Source organism: Equus caballus, chromosome 30 (genome assembly GCF_041296265.1).
Source record: "Equus caballus isolate H_3958 breed thoroughbred chromosome 30, TB-T2T, whole genome shotgun sequence".
In the NCBI taxonomy this organism is placed as follows: Eukaryota; Metazoa; Chordata; class Mammalia; order Perissodactyla; family Equidae; genus Equus; species Equus caballus.
The window spans coordinates 18,747,504-18,764,622 of record NC_091713.1 but is presented as its reverse complement, the minus strand read 5'-3'; the positions used below and the strand labels follow the sequence as shown (position 1 = coordinate 18,764,622).

At 35.7% G+C, this 17,119-nt stretch overlaps 1 protein-coding gene across 1 annotated transcript in view; it reads right to left on the bottom strand.

Annotated features, from left to right (window-relative positions):
* IARS2 (isoleucyl-tRNA synthetase 2, mitochondrial) overlaps window positions 1-17,119 on the bottom strand; it is a 65,648-nt gene that overhangs the window by 15,562 nt on the left and 32,967 nt on the right. The window contains exons 13-14 of the mRNA XM_001488053.7: window positions 12,366-12,468; window positions 11,654-11,747 (exon numbers count right to left, since the gene is read on the bottom strand). Coding sequence (XP_001488103.3) covers window positions 11,654-11,747; window positions 12,366-12,468 — 197 coding nt within the window. The remainder of the gene's footprint in view (window positions 1-11,653; window positions 11,748-12,365; window positions 12,469-17,119) is intronic.

Here is a 17,119-nt window from a genome sequence, read left to right as displayed (position 1 = left end):
GAGATTCTAAATGCAAACTTCAGGGTAGCCACTAAACTGAAAAACAGAACAGAGCCACAAAACATAAATAAGGAAAAATCTAAGAAACCCAGCATAAGAAATTGCAGTATTAAATGGGCAGGTAAAGCACCCAGGAAGAGAAACGCAGGAAAACCAGATAATGATCAACAGATTGACAGCATTAAGTCCACATGCATCAATAATCACTCTCAATGTAAACCGATTGAACTCTCCAACAAAAAGACACAGAGTGGCAAAATGGATTAAAGAACAAGATCCAACAATTTATTGCCTCCAGGAAACACACCTCAGCCCCAAGGACAAACACAGGCTCAGAGTGAAGGCGTGGAGGAGAATACTTTAAGCTAACAGTAAGCAAAAAAAGCAGGTGTTGCAATTCTTATATCAGACAAAGTGGATTTCAAAATAAGACAGGGAAAGAGAGACACAGAGGGACAATATATAATGATCAAAGGGACACTTCATCAAAAAGAAATAACGCTTATAAATATCTATGCACCCAACACAGGAGCACCAAGGTTCATAAGGCAACTATTAACAGACCTAAAGGAAGATGTTAAAAACAACACAATAATAGTAGGGGACCTCAACACCCCACTCACATCTATGGCCAGATCATCCAGACAGAAAACCAACAATGAAATAGTGGAGCTAAACGAAAAACTAAAACAATTGGACTTAATAGACATATATAGATCACTTCACCCTGAAACAGCAGAATACACATTCTGGTCAAGTGCATGTGGAACATTCTCAAGGATAGACCATATGTTGGGAAACAAGGCAAGCCTCTACAAATTTAAAAAAATTGAAATAATAACAAGCATCTTCTCTGATCATAGTGCTATAAGGCTAGAAATTAATTACAAGAAAAAAGCTGAGAAAGGCACAAAGATGTGGAGCCTAACAACACACTACTGAACAAGCAATGAATCACTGAAGAAATTAAAGAAGAAATCAAAAAATACCTGGAAACAAATGAAAATGATAGCATGCCATACCAACTCATATGGGATACAGCAAAAGCTGTATTAAGAGGAAAATTCATCACAATACAGGCACATCTTAACAAACAAGAAAAATCCCAAATAAGCAATCTTAAACTACACCTAACTGAACTAGAGAAAAAAACAACAAATAAAGCCCAAAGTCAGCAGAAGGAGAGAAATAATACAAATCAGAGCACAAATAAATACTATTGAAATGAAAAAGGCGGTAGAAAGGATCAATGAAACAAAGAGCTGGTTCTTTGAGAACATAAATAAAATTGATAAACCCCTAGCCAGACTTACAAAGAAAAGAAGGGAGAAAGCTCAAATAAACAAAATCAGAAATGAAAGAGGAGAAATAACAACAGACTCTGCAGAAATACAACAGATTATAAGAGAATACTACGAAAAACTATATGCCAACAAAATGGATAACCTAGAGGAAATGGATAAATTCTTGAACTCCTACAATTTCCCAAAGCTCACTCAAGAAGCGGCAGACAATTTGAACAGACCAATCACAAGGAAAGAGATTGAAACAGCAATCAAAAACATCCCAAAGAATAAAACCCCAGGACCAAATGGCTTTCCTGGGGAATTCTACCAAACTTTCAGAGAGGATTTAATACCTATCCTTTTCAAGCTATTCCAAAAAATTAGGGAGGATGGAACACTTCCTAACACATTCTATGAGGCCAACATCACTCTGATACCAAAGCCTGACAAGGACACCACGAAAAAAGAGAACTACAGGCCAATATCACTGATGAACATAGATGCAAAAATTCTAAACAACATTTTGGCAACCAGAATTCAGCAATTCATCAAAAGCATCATACATCATGATCAGGTGGGATTCATACCAGGGACACAGGGATGGTTCAACATCCACAAATCAATCAACGTGATACACCACATCAACAAACTGAGGAATAAAAACCACATGATCATCTCAATAGATGCAGAGAAAGCATTTGACAAGATCCAACAGCCATTTATGATAAAAACTCTGAATAAATGGGCATAGAAGGGAACTACCTCAACATAATAAAGGCCATATATGACAAACCCATAGCCAACATCATACTCAATGGGCAAAAACTGAGCGCCATCCCCCTGAAAACAGGAATGAGACAAGGATGCCCTCTATCACCACTCTTATTTAACACAGTACTGCAGGTCCTGGCCAGAGCAATCAGGCAAGAAAAAGGAATAAAAGGAATCCAAATAAGGAGGGAAGAAGTGAAACTCTCGCTGTCTGCAGATGACATGATCTTATATATAGAAAACCCCAAAGAATCCATTGGAAAACTCTTAGAAGTAATCAACAACTACAGCAAGTTTCAGGGTATAAAATCAATTTGCATAAATCAGTAGCATTTCTATATTCTAATAACAAACTAACATAAAAAGAACACAATACCATTCACAATCGCTACAAAAAGAATAAAATACCTTGGGGTAAATTTAACTAAGGATGTGAAGGGCCTATATAATGAAAATTACAAGGCCTCTCTGAGAGAATTGGATGACGACATAAGGAGATGGAAAGACATTCCATGTACATGGACTGGAATAATAAACATAGTTAAAATGTCCGTTCTACCTAAAGCAATCTACAGATTCAACGCAATCCCAATCAGAATCCCAATGACATTCTTTACAGAATTAGAACAAAGAATCCTAAAATTCATATGGGGCAACAAAAGACCCCAAATTTCTAAAGCAATCCTGAGAAAAAAGAACAAAACAGGAGGCATCACAATCCCTGACTTCAAAACATACTACAAAGCTACAGTAATCAAAACAGCATGGTACTGGTACAAAAACAGGTGCACAGATCAATGGAACAGAATTGAAAGCCCAGAAATAAAACAACACATCTATGGACAGCTTATCTTCAACAAAGGAGCTGAGGGCATACAATTGAGTAAAGAAAGTCTGTTCAACAAATGGTGCTGGGAAAACTGGAAAGCCATATGTAAAAGAATGAAAATTGACCATTCTTTTTCACCATTCACCAAAATAAACTCAAAATGGATCAACGACCTAAAGGTGAGACCTGAAACCATAAGGCTTCTAGAACAAAATGTAGGCAGTACACTCTCTGACATTAGTATTAAAAGGATTTTTTTGGACATCATGTCTTCTCAGAGAAGGGAAACAATAGAAAGAAAAAACAAATGGGACTTCATCAGACTAAAGAGCTTCTTCAAGGCAAATGAAAACAGGAGTGAAACAAAAAAAGAATCCACTAACTGGGAAAAAATATTTGCAAGTCATATATCTGACAAAGGCTTAATATCCATAATATATAAAGAACTCTCACAACTCAACGACAAAAAATCAAACAACCCGATCAAAAAATGGGCTGCGGACATGAACAGACATGTCTCCAAAGAAGATATACGGATGGCCAATAGGCACATGAAAAGATGCTCATCATCGCTGATCTTCAGGGAAATGCAAATCAAAACTACATTAAGATATCACCTTACACCCATTAGAATGACAAAAATATCTAAAACTAATAGTAACAAATGTTGGAGAGGTTGTGGAGAAAAAGGAACCCTCATGCACTGCTGGTGGGAATGCAAACTGGTGCAGCCACTATGGAAAACAGTATGGAGATTCCTCAAAAAATTAAAAATAGAACTACCATACGATCCAGCCATCCCACTACTGGGTATCTACCCAAAGAGCTTGAAGTCAGCAATTCCAAAAGTCCTATGCACCCCCATGTTCACTGCAGCATTATTTACAATAGCCAAGACATGGAAGCAACCTCAGTGCCCAGCAACAGATGAATGGATAAAGAAGATGTGGTACATATATACAATGGAATACTACTCAGCTGCAAAACAGAACAAAATCATTCCATTTGCAACAACATGGACGGACCTTGAGGGAATTATATTAAGTGAAATAAGCCAGTTAGAGAAGGATAATCTCTGTATGACTCCACTCATATGAGGAATTTAAAAATGTGGACAAAGAGAACAGATTAGTGGCTACCAGGGGAAAGGTGGGGTTGGGGGTGGGCACAAAGGGTAAAGTGGTGCACCTACAACATGAATGACAAACATTAATGTACAACTGAAATTTCACAAGATTGTAACCTATCATTAACTCAATAAAAAAATTTAAAAAACAGAATACTCTATCCTGAAAAATTATCCTTCAGACACAATGCACAAATAAAAACTTTCCCAGATAAACAAAAGCTGAGGGAGTTCATCGCCAAAGATCCCATCCTACAAGAAATATCAAGAAGCCCCTCAAAGCTGAAAAAGAAAAGAAAGGGTTTACAAAGACTTAAGCAAGGAGATAAACAGACGAGGTCAGAAAATTGCAGCTCTCTATCAGAACACGTTAGTAAACACTTAAATATAGCATTAAAGACAAAGGGAAGGAAGGCCTCAAAAATGACTAAAATCACTTCATTTTTTTTTTTCTTAAAGTTTGGCCCTGAACTACACAGATTGGCATCTGTTGCCAATCTTCCTCTTTTTTTTAATCTCCTCCTCCCCAAATCCCCCCAGTGTATAGTTGTATATTCTAGTTGTAGGTAGGTCCTTCTGGGTCTGCTATGTGGGACACCACCTCAGCATGACTTGATGAGTGGTGCTAGGTCTGTACTCAGGATCCAAACTGGTGACCCCCCCAGGTTGCTGAAGCAGAGTACGCAAACTTAACCACTTGGCCACAGAGCTGGAACCAATCACTTCATTTTAAGCACAAACTCACAACACAAAATGGAATAAGTTGTGACAAGAATAACTTAGATGGGGAAGAGGAAAGGGATGGAACCTGCTTAGACTAAGGAGATAAGAGGCTATCAGAAAATGGACTATGTCATCTATGACATCTTTTATACAAACCTTACAGTAACCACTAAACAAAAAATGAGAACAGAGACACAAATGATAAATAGAAAGAAAACTGAGAAAACCATCATAGAGAGTCACAAAACTGAACTGGCATTTGGAAATACATAGGACAAGAAACAAGGGAAATGCTGACTAACTGGAAAACAAGTGATGAAATGGCAATATCAAGCCCTCATATATCAATAATCACTCTAAATGTAAATGGATTGAATTCTCCAATGAAAAGACATAGAGTGGCTGGATGGATTAAAAAACAAGACCCAACAATATGCTAACTCCAGGAAACACATCTCAGCTCCAAAGAAAAAAGCAGGCTCAGAGTAAAGGAATGGAAGACAATACTCCAAGCAAATGACAGACAAAAGAAAGCAGGTGCTGCCAGACTTATATCAGACAAAGTAGACTTCAAGATGAAACAGGCAATCAGAAACAAAGAGGGGCAGTATATAATGATAAAAGGGACACTCCACCAAGAGGACATAACACTTATGGACATATATGCACCTAACACAAGAGCCCTAAAGTACATAAAACAACTATTAACAGACCTAAAAGGAGAAATTAAGAGCAACACAACAATAGTAGGGGACCCCAACACCCCACTTACATCAATAGACAGATCATCCAGACAGAAAATCAACAGGAAACAGTGGAATTCAATGAAAAACTAGACCAGATGGACTTAACAGATATATATAGAACACTCCATCCAAAAACAGCAGAATACACATTCTTCTCAAGTGTACATGGAACATTCTCAAAGATAGACCATATGTTTGGAAACAAGGTAACCCTCAAGAAATTTAAGAAGACTGAAATCATATCAAGCATCTTTTCCAACCATAATGCTATGAAACTAGAAATCAACAACAGGAAAAAAGCTGGGAAAGTGACAAATACGTGGTGACTAAACAACATGCTATTGAACAACCAATGAATCAATGGAGAAATTAAAGGAGAAATCAAAAAATATCTGGAGACAAATGAAAATGAAAATACATCATACCAACTCATGTGGGATGCAGCAAAAGCAGTTCTAAGAGGGAAAGTCATAGCAATATAGGCCCACTTTAACTAGCAAGAAAAATCTCAAATAAGTAATCTTAAACTATACATAACAGATTAGAAAAAGAACAAACAAAGCCCAAAGTCAGCAGAAGGAGAGAAATAATAAAAATTAGAGCAGAAATAAATGAAATAGCAACCAAAAGAACAGTAGAAAGGATCAATGAAACTGAGCTGGTTCTTTGAGAAGATAAACAAAATTGACAAACTCTTAGCCAGACTCACTGAGAAAAAAAGAGAGAAGGCCCAAATAAATAAAATTAGAAATGAAAGAGGAGGAATTAAAATGGATACCACACAAATGCAAAGGATCATAAGATAATACTATGAAAAAGTACATGCCAACAAATAGGACAATCTAGAAAAACAGATAAATTCTTAGACTCATACAACCTCCCAAAACTGAATCAATAAGACATAGAGAATCTGAATAGACCAACCACAAGTAAAGAGATTGAAACAGTAATCAAAAACCTCCCCAAAAATAAAAGTCCAGGACCAGATGGTTTCTCTGGAGAATTCTACCAAACATTCAAAGAAGGTTTAACACCTATCCTTCTGAAACCATTCCAAAAAACTGAAGAAGACGGATTACTTCCTAACTCATTCTATGAGGTCAACATCACCCTGATCCCAAAGCCAGATAAGGACAACACAAAGAAGGAAAATTACAGGCCAATATGGCTGATGAACATAGATGCAAAAATCCTCAACAAAATATTGGCAAACCAAATACAGCAATACGTTAAAAGCATCATACACCATAATCTAGTGGGATTTATACCAGGGACACAGGGATAGTTCAACATGTGCAAATCAATCAATGTGATACACCACAATACCAAAAGGAGGAATAAAATCCACAGGATCATTTCAGTAGATGCAGAAGAAGCATTTGACAAGATCCAACATCCATATATGATAAAAACTTTCAATAAAATGGGTATAGAAGGAAAGTACCTCAACATAATAAAGGCCATATATGACAAACCCACTGCCAATATCATACTCAATGGAGAAAACCTAAACTGATCCCTCTGAGAACAGGAACAAGACAAGGGTGCCCACTCTCACCATTCTTATTCAACATAGCACTGGAGGTTTTGGCCAGAGCAATTATGCAAGAAAAAGAAATAAAAGGTATCCGAATTGGCAAGGAAGTAGTGAAATTGTCACTGTTTCCAGATGACATGATTCTATATATAGAAAAGCCTAAAGAATCCATGGCAAAACTACTAGAAATAATCAATAACTCCAGCAAAGTTGCAGGGTACAAAATCAACTTAGAAAAATCAGTTGCATTTCTGTACTCTAATAACAAACTAGCAGAAACAGAAGTTAAGAATACAATCCCATTTACACACAACAAAAATAATAAAATACCTAGGAATTAATTTAATCAAGGAGACAAAAGACCTATACACTGAAAACCCTAAGACATTACTGAAAGAAACTGATGATGACATAAAGAAATGAAAAGACATTCTATGCACATGGACAGGAAGAATAAACATAATTAAAATGTGCATACTACCTAAAGCAATCTACAGATTCAATGCAATCCCAATCAGAATCCCAACGACATTCTTCATGGAAATTGAACAAAGAATTCTAAAATTCCTATGGGGCAAGAAAAGACCCTGAATAGTAAGCAATCCTGAGAAAAGAACAAAGCTGGAGGCATCACAATCCCTGACTTCAAATACATTACTACAAAGCTATAGTACTCAAAACAGCATGGTACGGCTACAAAAACAGGCACACAGATCAATGGAACAGAACTGAAAGCCCAGAAATAAAACCACACATCTACGAACAGCTAATCTTTGACAAAAGAGCCAAGAGCATACAATGGAGAAAGGAAAGTCTCTTCAATAAATGATGCTGGGAAAACTGGACAGCCACATGCAAAAGGATGACTGTAGACCATTATATTTCACCATACACAAAAATTAACTCAAAATGGATTAAAAACTTGAATGTAAGACCTGAAACCATAAAACTCCTAGAAGAAAATACAAACAGTACATTCTTTGACATTGGTCTTATGAGGATCTTTTCGAGTATGATGTCTACTCAGGCAAGGCAAACAAAAGAAAAAATAAACAAATGGGATTTCACCTGACTATAGAGCTTCTGTGCCAGACAAAAGAAACCAGGAACAAAACAAAAAGACAACCCACCAACCGATAGAAAATATTTGCAAATCCTATCTGACAAGGGGTTAATCTCCAAAATATACAGAGAACTCATACAACTCAACAACAAAAAAACAAACAGCCTGATCAAAAAGACGGGCAGAGGATATGAGCAGACATTTTTCCAAAGAAGATATACAGATGGCCAATAGGTACATGAAAAGATGTTCAACATCACTAATCATTAGGGAAATGCAAATCAAAACTATAATGAGATATCACCTTACACACGTTATAATGGCTACAATTACCAAGGCAAAAAATAACAAATGTGGGAGAGGATGTAGACAAAAGGGAACCCTCATACACTGCTGGTGGGAATGCAAACTGGTGCAGACACTATGGAAAACAGTATGGAGATGTCTCAAAAAATTAAAAATAGAAATACCATACGATCCAGTTATCCCACTACTGGGTAGTTATCCAAAGAACTGGAAATCAATATTCAAAGAGACCTATGCACCTCTATGTTCACTGCAGCATTATTCACAATCGCCAAGACAAGGAAGTAACCCAAGTACACATCAACTGATGAATGGATAAAGAAGATGTGGTATATATACACAATGGAATATCACTCAACCATAAAAAAAGACAAAATCACCCTATTTGCAACAACATGGATGGATGGCTGAGAGTATTATGTTACGCGAAGTAAGCCAGACAGAGAAAGATAAATGCAACATGATTTCACCCATATGTGGAAAATAGAAAAACACATGGAAAAAGAGAACAGATTGATTAGTGGTTACCAGAGGGCAAGGGGGTTGGGAGATGTGCCTAAGGGGTAAAGGGGCACATATATAGGTTGACTGACAAATAATAATGTACAACTGAAATTTCACTGTTATGAGGTATTATGACCTCAATAAAATAATAATAAAAAAAATAACTGTGTTGGGTGTTATCAAGGCAAAAATACAGTTTAGCCTAGTCTATGCAGTGAGGAAAGTCTAAGATAATATAAAAAGATAAATGCATATGCAATGAGAACAAAATGTTTTAGGCCCAACATCTGGAACGCTCCATTTATATCCTACTTATCATCTTCCTCTACTGATTTGTAAGCATTTAACTTTTATAATGTCAGGACTCAAACTCCATCCCGCCCAAAACATTAACTTCCTACTGGTGAACACATTTTGGATATAGCAATAATTAACAAGTCTTTTAAGAACAGAATGCCAGTGGAAATCCATTCCTGTAGATAATATTGATAAAGCAGATACCGAAATAATAGAAAATGCCCCCAAACTCTTTTTGTCTCTGAAAAATGCTTATTTCTGACCTCGTGCAATGATCATTGACAGTCCATAATCATGGAATCAAATTAAAATTCTGTCATCTTAAGAGAAATCATTGCTTCCAAGACTTGATTAACACACATAAGAAACAAGGGGTTTAAATAATCTCTAAAATCTTTGCCAGCTCTAAAATTTTTAATTTTAAGAAAGCTGGTCATTGCCTAAGGACTTAGAGTAGTCAAAATAGAAGCAATCTGAGGACTGCACAGGGGCTAGATTCAGACTGTCTGGGTCTAAATCCTGGCAGTGGCACTTACTAGTTATGGGCCTTAGCTTAACCTTTCCATGCTTCCATTTCTTTTTCACTAAAATGAGGATAACACCAAAATCTACATACCTTATAAGGCTGTTGTAGAGATTAAAGAAATAATATAACATGCTTAGGACATAGTAAACATTCAGTAAATGTTAATTATTATTAAGATATAAAAGGCACTGTGATATTTCCTGATGGAGAACTAAGAAACATTCTTCCGGGTATATTTTTCCAAAGATTACTTGCAAAAATATGATTAGTTATACTAAACTGTTTTTAAAATACATGGTCTCTGATCCTGATCTAGAAATATATGTTGTAACACCCTAATAAAACAAGAGGACATCAGCTCATTAATAATAGCACAACAAACCAGCTAATACATAAAGTCTCCACGTCTTTCTCATTCTCATACACAGTGAATTGCTGGAACTGGGAGATAAGCAAAATATCATCCTGGAAAAGGAAGTGCAATCCCAGAAAATTCCTGCAAGCAACAGCCTTTCAAGATGGTGTGTGAAACCAGGAGAAAAAGATGGAGGGGGGAAGTTCTGGGGTAGCAACACTCTGGGCAAGCAACGAAAAAGTAAAGCTTCCAGGAACTTTTGAAATGAAGATGAGAAGTCTAGTCTTGGATGGTAAGAAATACAAAGCATAGTCAAACTCAAGTGCTGGGTTACCGTAGAATTACCGTACAACCTCACATACTTAATTACGGGGACTACTTCCCAACTTAGTAAGTTTATTTTTAGTAATGATTTTTTTGTTCTAACACCAAAAGAACATTCTCACTTTAAGAAATTTGTAAAATACTAAGAAGTTCAAGAAAATAAAATTACATATATTCCCACTACCTAGAGATAATCAATTTATTTTAGTATATTTCCTTCCAGTATTTTGTCTATGCACATCAACGTTTACATGAATTTGTTAGCAAATCAAGATAATTTGTCTGCATCCTACTTTTTTCGTATTCTGCACTTCTTAAAATTTAACATGCTCTTAAATGGTACTTCCCTATTCTCACCAATATTCTTCAAAAACATGACAACTGCTGCCTGTCATCCTGTCATATGAATGTATGCTGTATCGCTTGAGTTATTTTTCTACAGATGGACATCATGTTATTGTGTCAAAATTTACCATTAGAAATAACACTGTAATGAATATCCTCGCACACACTTCTTCACCCAGGTCTACTTATTTCTACAGGAGAGATTCCTGTAAGTAGAATTACTTGGTCAAAGGACAGACAACTGCTTCAAAGCTTTTGGTGCATAATGCTAAAATCCTTTACGGTTAAGTCTGTGCCAAATTACAGTCCACCAGCAGCGTACAAGAGGCAGGAACGGTGCCAATTTTTTTCTGCCTATTTTTTATTTTTCATCCTTTTTCTTTGCTGAATAGATCTTTTAGGAAAAGAAAAATTTGGAACTTTCTTATGGGGGCAGTAGTAAGTTTAGAGTTTTAAAAATCCAGGAAAAGTAGCCGTTAACGATGTGGCAAAAAGTTAGTATTTCTATTATGGCAACTTTCACTGTTAGGAAAATTTAAAAGAGTAATGTTTAGAGGGAACAATAAACTGTTAGTACCTCTAAGATTATGATTGAAATATGGCAGTCATTAAGGAAAAAACTAACTATAAAAAAAATCCTATCAGAGCAAAATCAGGAAAAAAAAACTGAGAAATCATTTCATTACTAAATTTGTTTAACTTAGCTGAATTGATAAATTTTGGCAAGATTATCACATTCAACTAAGAAGGCAAGTTGCAGAACCAGACTAAACATCTTTTTAAAAACTACTGCTTAATCTATGTAACATTTAAAAATAATTTAAACCTAAAATAATCACTAAAAATATGCTTATACATAATATTTATGTATTTCAAAACCGTTTGATTGGTATCTAGCCTATTCTTTAAAATTACCTGGAAGAACAGAAAACCATGAAGTTCCGCTATCAAACCAGATGTCCAGAATATCCTGCCCTGGCACGTACTCCAAGGCATCAGGACCGCCAACCTAGTAAGGTAATGTGAAAGCATTTTAACTACGCCAAGATCACGATATTTACAACGAATACACCAAAAAGTCTTAAGAAAATGAAACATAACCATTAAATTCACGTTTAAAAATAAAATTTAAAACATTTAAAAAATATTTCACAGTTAAGTACAACTGACTTATCTGCATGTAAAAGTGACTGTGGCCATTTAATTACACAATGATTAATGTAAATACAAACTGCTTTTATTTTCTAGAAATTATCTTCCAACTTGGACTCCCTGGTGTGTGATGCAATCAGTTAACTCTAACTCAGATGCTATGAAGTCCTGCTGTACCAAGCTTAGGGAGTGTGCTCTCACAGACACAATTACATCCACTTAGTCAACCAAATCAGTTAAGATCTTGGCCCTCGATGAGACAGCAAACAGCCCTCACACTCTACTGCTACACGAAATACCAAGCTTCTGGAGCTACAGAAGGTCTACTCTCTGACTGCACCAGCTCCTAACTTACAGCGAACAGACGCATTAACTTTACATGATAACGTAGCCACTTCTTCATGCCCAAGAATCCTCATGTTGTCAATCAGTCACGCAACACACCAAAGGCTGTTAAATACAAATAGAAATTTACCTGAGACAAGACTTCTTTCGGAAGAAGTTGCTCAGGGGGAAGAGTCCACCAGACATCACTGCCATGTTGTTCCACCAGTTTAATAATATGCTCGATGGTTTGGCTATTTTAGGGGGGGAAAGGCAGAATTCAGTTAACGATTGTGATTAATACTAAACATTTTAAAATTAAGAAATAATGACATTTTCCCTCATCTGCCAAGATATTTCTTCCTATCTTTTTCCCCAAACCTTAGTGGTATTATCTTCAATTACTTGCTTAGTTGACCACTATTGTCATCTTAAATTTAATATAAGTAAAATCAAACTGGGCCTGCCTGAGTAGCCTAATGGTTAAGTTTGGCGTGCTCCGCTTCAGCAGCCTGGGTTCGGTTCCCGGGCACGGAACCACACCATTCATCTGTCAGTGGCCAAGTGTGGTGGTGGCTCACACATAAAAAAAGAAGGAAGATTGGCAGCAGATGTTAGCTCAGGGTGAATCTTCCTCAGCAAAAAGAGAAAAAAAAAAATCAAACTGATCCTATGTAACCCTATTTCAGTTATTGATTTCTCTATTTCTATCTATTCTATATCCAGGTCCTATATTCAAAACCCCTTCATTATCTCCCCCCTCGCAATTTCTGCCCAAATTAAACCAACACATTCTGCCAGTTCTACTTTTGAAGTATTACTCAAATTTGTTCTTTGTTCTCACTGATACTATATCAGTCACCTCACTGCCTCAGTACTAGATTGATGCAATGGTCTGACTTTCCCCTGTTCTCACGCCTTTAATTGACATGACACATCTTTGAAAGCACTGCATTCCTAAAATGGCCTTTACCACACCAGTCCCTCTTCAAACACTTCCAGTGCCCTCCTCACTGCTTACAGGTCTAAGTCCAAACCCATCTGCACAAGAGACAATGCCATACTAGAGCAAAGACACTGACAACAGATATCCAGGCTCACATCCCGACTCTGCCACTTTTTACATATATGACCATGCGCAAGTACTAAAACTTCTCAAAGTCTTGGTTGTCCCTTCTGTTAATGAGAATAATAGAATTCCTTTGTTCAAAAATATTTACCGAGCACCTTCAATGTCTTGGACACTGCTCTAGGCACTGGAGATGCAGCAGTTAACAAGGCAGACAAGATTCCTGCCCTAAGGCACTTACATTTTAGTGATCCTAGATACCTCCCTCAGAAGGACTGCAAACTAAATGAAATGACCCATGTAAAACAGTACCGCGCCTATCACACAACAGAAACCAATAAATGCATATCAAATAAGTACCAAAACTGATCATATCTTTGAGAAGATACACAGTTATAAATAATGTGAAAATTAAACTCAGGGAAAAATTTACACTAAATATTCTCAGAGGAATACATACTTTTAATTGGTTATCACAGCTTTATTGACATTACAGTTTCCTCTAGTCGCTTTCCATCGAGTCACAGTGTATATAACTGTCAAGAGCACAGACCCTGGAGCGAGAAAGCTTTAGTTTAATTCCTAGCTCTATCGCTTACTAGCTGTGTGACCCTAGGCAAAGCATTCAACATTTCTGTACCTCAGTGTATAAAATGCAACTAAGAACAGTATCATTACAAGAACTATTACGGACATTAATTGAGCTGACATAGAAAATGCCTAGAACAATGTCTGGAACATATTAGTAAGTATCATGTAAGCATTAGCTATTATTCAAACTGATTCTTTGAAGTCACATAAATTTAAACAGCTAATTTTGTTAACCAATTACCAAAATATATACCCATATTAATATTTAAAGATTAAAATACACACACTAAAGCCAACTTTTGAATTATCCTCCTTTCTACCATGCTCCATTAATGCAAATAACTAAGAATGTATGCCCACAAGAGTCAATGGAGAGAGTGATGGATAAGAAGAGTCTTTAAGGTCTTAACCTGGATCTGCCTCTCAGTGGCCATGACTATGCAGGCAAATCATTTAACCTCTCTGGGCCTGACAATACTCAGATAAAATGAAGTGCTTATAAAAAGCTGCTGTAAGAAGCAAAAATCAAATGGGCGCTATAAATTAAATATGCTTTACAAATTGAAATGTGAAATACTTAAGTTGGTTATACTATAAAAGATAGACTGAAAAAGTATAATGCAACCAGCATCTATTTTGAAAAAATTATAAAGAAACAGAATGCTAAAATGGGCACAAGTTCATATTTCTAATGCAGTCCCACATTTCAGATGGACTTTAACAGTAAAGATAAACTTTTATGATAGGAGACCATAAAATCTTCATGCAATAACTACCTAGTTATATGACAATATTTAGTTACATATTACTATTTTATATAATTTGCACTTCTTATCAGTTAAGAAAATATGACTATAATAGAAAATCTGAACAAACCGAATACTATTACTCGAAAAGAACCAAAAAAAAGAACAAAACTAGCAAAGTACATTTACACATAAACAATTATAGTAAATATGCTGTTCATGATACCAATTACAAAATTTCCATGAAAAAGAACGATTCTAAATATGTGTCATTTTGCCTTTTTATTTTTACAATGTTATCATTAGATTACAATGTTAGGTAAACAGAAAAATAAAACTAAAACTATTTTAAATGTGTTGGAAATAAACAGATAAAAAGTAACATCAAAGTAAAATCAAATGGTTCAAATTTGATATTAATTTAGAAAATAAGGTAAAGATGTAAGGGTTAATATTATTATTACATCAAATACAAGCATTTATGTGCATACCACACATTACACATTTCAAAGCAGTTTACAAGCACCCTCTAACTGGATTCACAGAAAAACATATTTAGAGCTAAATTGACAGATAAACTGTTCTGTGCCTCAAGTGCCTTAAATCATGAGGCTAATAAGCAAGAAACAGTGAAAAGCCAGGCCTTGAAATTGTTTCTCCTAAATCATGATTCAACTCTGTTTTGACTTCTCCTTTCAGCCTCTCTAACGACAAGCACTGTAACCGTGAACTCACACTCCTATCCTCCGGGGTTGGCTCAGCAAAGGTAAAAAGACTCTTACGACCCGTCATAACGAAACCATGAGCCAGACGAGAAGTCAGGGCACCAGGGCGTCTCAGGAGATTAGTGTGTTGACAGAGCAAGCGCCAGGTCCAAAGTGCAGGTGCTACCTGCGACTAATAGATACTGACAGGCATACATCATATTATTTTTCTGGGATTCGGTTTCTACGAACACTGGCAAAAGCTCTGAGAAAGAAGGCCATGTGAAAAATTTTATTCTTATAAAAACTCCTAATATTTTAGTCAGTAACCTTACAACTACAGATGACACTTGCAGATCCATTTTAGAATGCCAAAGTCAACTCTAAGGAAATGAAATTCTTTTCTATATCCCTAAATAGCAGATAATTCAATGAAGTTTTAGAATTATGTTTTAAGTGTTACTTAACTATACTCAAACATCTTAGTGAGTCTATAACTAACAAGCAAAGAAACAAACAGCAAAGAAAGATTCCAATTTTGCAGCTGGCATGTTATTAAGGCAAGTGTAAAATGCCAAGTGGAGGCGAACACCTCTAGTCTAACTAAAATTGAAGTTAATTGCTACATTTTCTTAAAAAGATATTAGTAAATCACTTAGATATACGATATACTGTTTCAATATAAGAAATTCAATGTTGCACTTTATTATATATACCTTATTTGCAAATATACTTTTTAAAAAACTCTTAAAAGGCTCTTATTTCACTGAGGAACAAAATTTGCTTGGTTTCATTTTTCTTTTAGTTTACCTAATAATACTTATTAAAAATGACATAACCACATGATGTTATCTACACCAAGGAAATATTTTTAAAAATCTAATTTCAAAAAAGCTGTCATAAATAAAACTACACACTATTAAGAAAATGACCCAGTATTTTTAGGTCCCTCCTAACATATGCAGATGAATCCAGACAAAAGAAAAATTTTTTCAATGTATCCAAAAGAAATATGAACCACCACGAAGGGGGGAGAGAAGAAGGTCTCATTAATAGAGCAAGTCTCACTAGTATTTAGAGGAAGACTTGGTTCCTTACTTTTGTATCATGAACTACAACAATAACATGCACTAAATGTACTTTAATAAGCCTCATATTCCACAACTCAGTTCTATTCTGCGATCTTAGACAACTACAGTACTTATATTTTTAAAAACAGGCAAATAAACTAAAGATAACTCTAGAGTCAAAGGATAAAAACTGAACACAATTTATGATAAATAAGAAAGCAGATTTCAAAGACAAAAAAATTGCTACAATCCAAACAAATCAAAACTTAAATACACAGAATTGGCAACACAAAGTGAAAGCTTTCTCCTGATCTGTACTCTGGTAGTCTGAATGATCCTAAAAAATTGTGGCAGAGAGTTTTAAAAACAAAATTTTCAATAAAAATAAACACACCCATACAACCTACAAACTTGAGGTAACTAAACTGGGTTGCAAAATAAAGATAAATTTAATGTTCAAACAAAATCTGAAAAGATAATTTGGATAAAAAATCCAAGTAAATACTGCACAAGTGCTCAACAGATACTCGTTACAGTGCTACAGCGAAAACTTAGGAACAGCCAAATGTTGGGACGGGCTACAGCTATTTGACTTTCATACACAGGGAACCAAGCAACCATTAGGAGCTAAGCCACCATTTTTTTCCTTCTTCTTCCTCTCCCCAAAGCCCCCCAGTATACAGCTGTATATTCTAGTTGTGAGTGCCTCTAGCTGTGCTATGTGG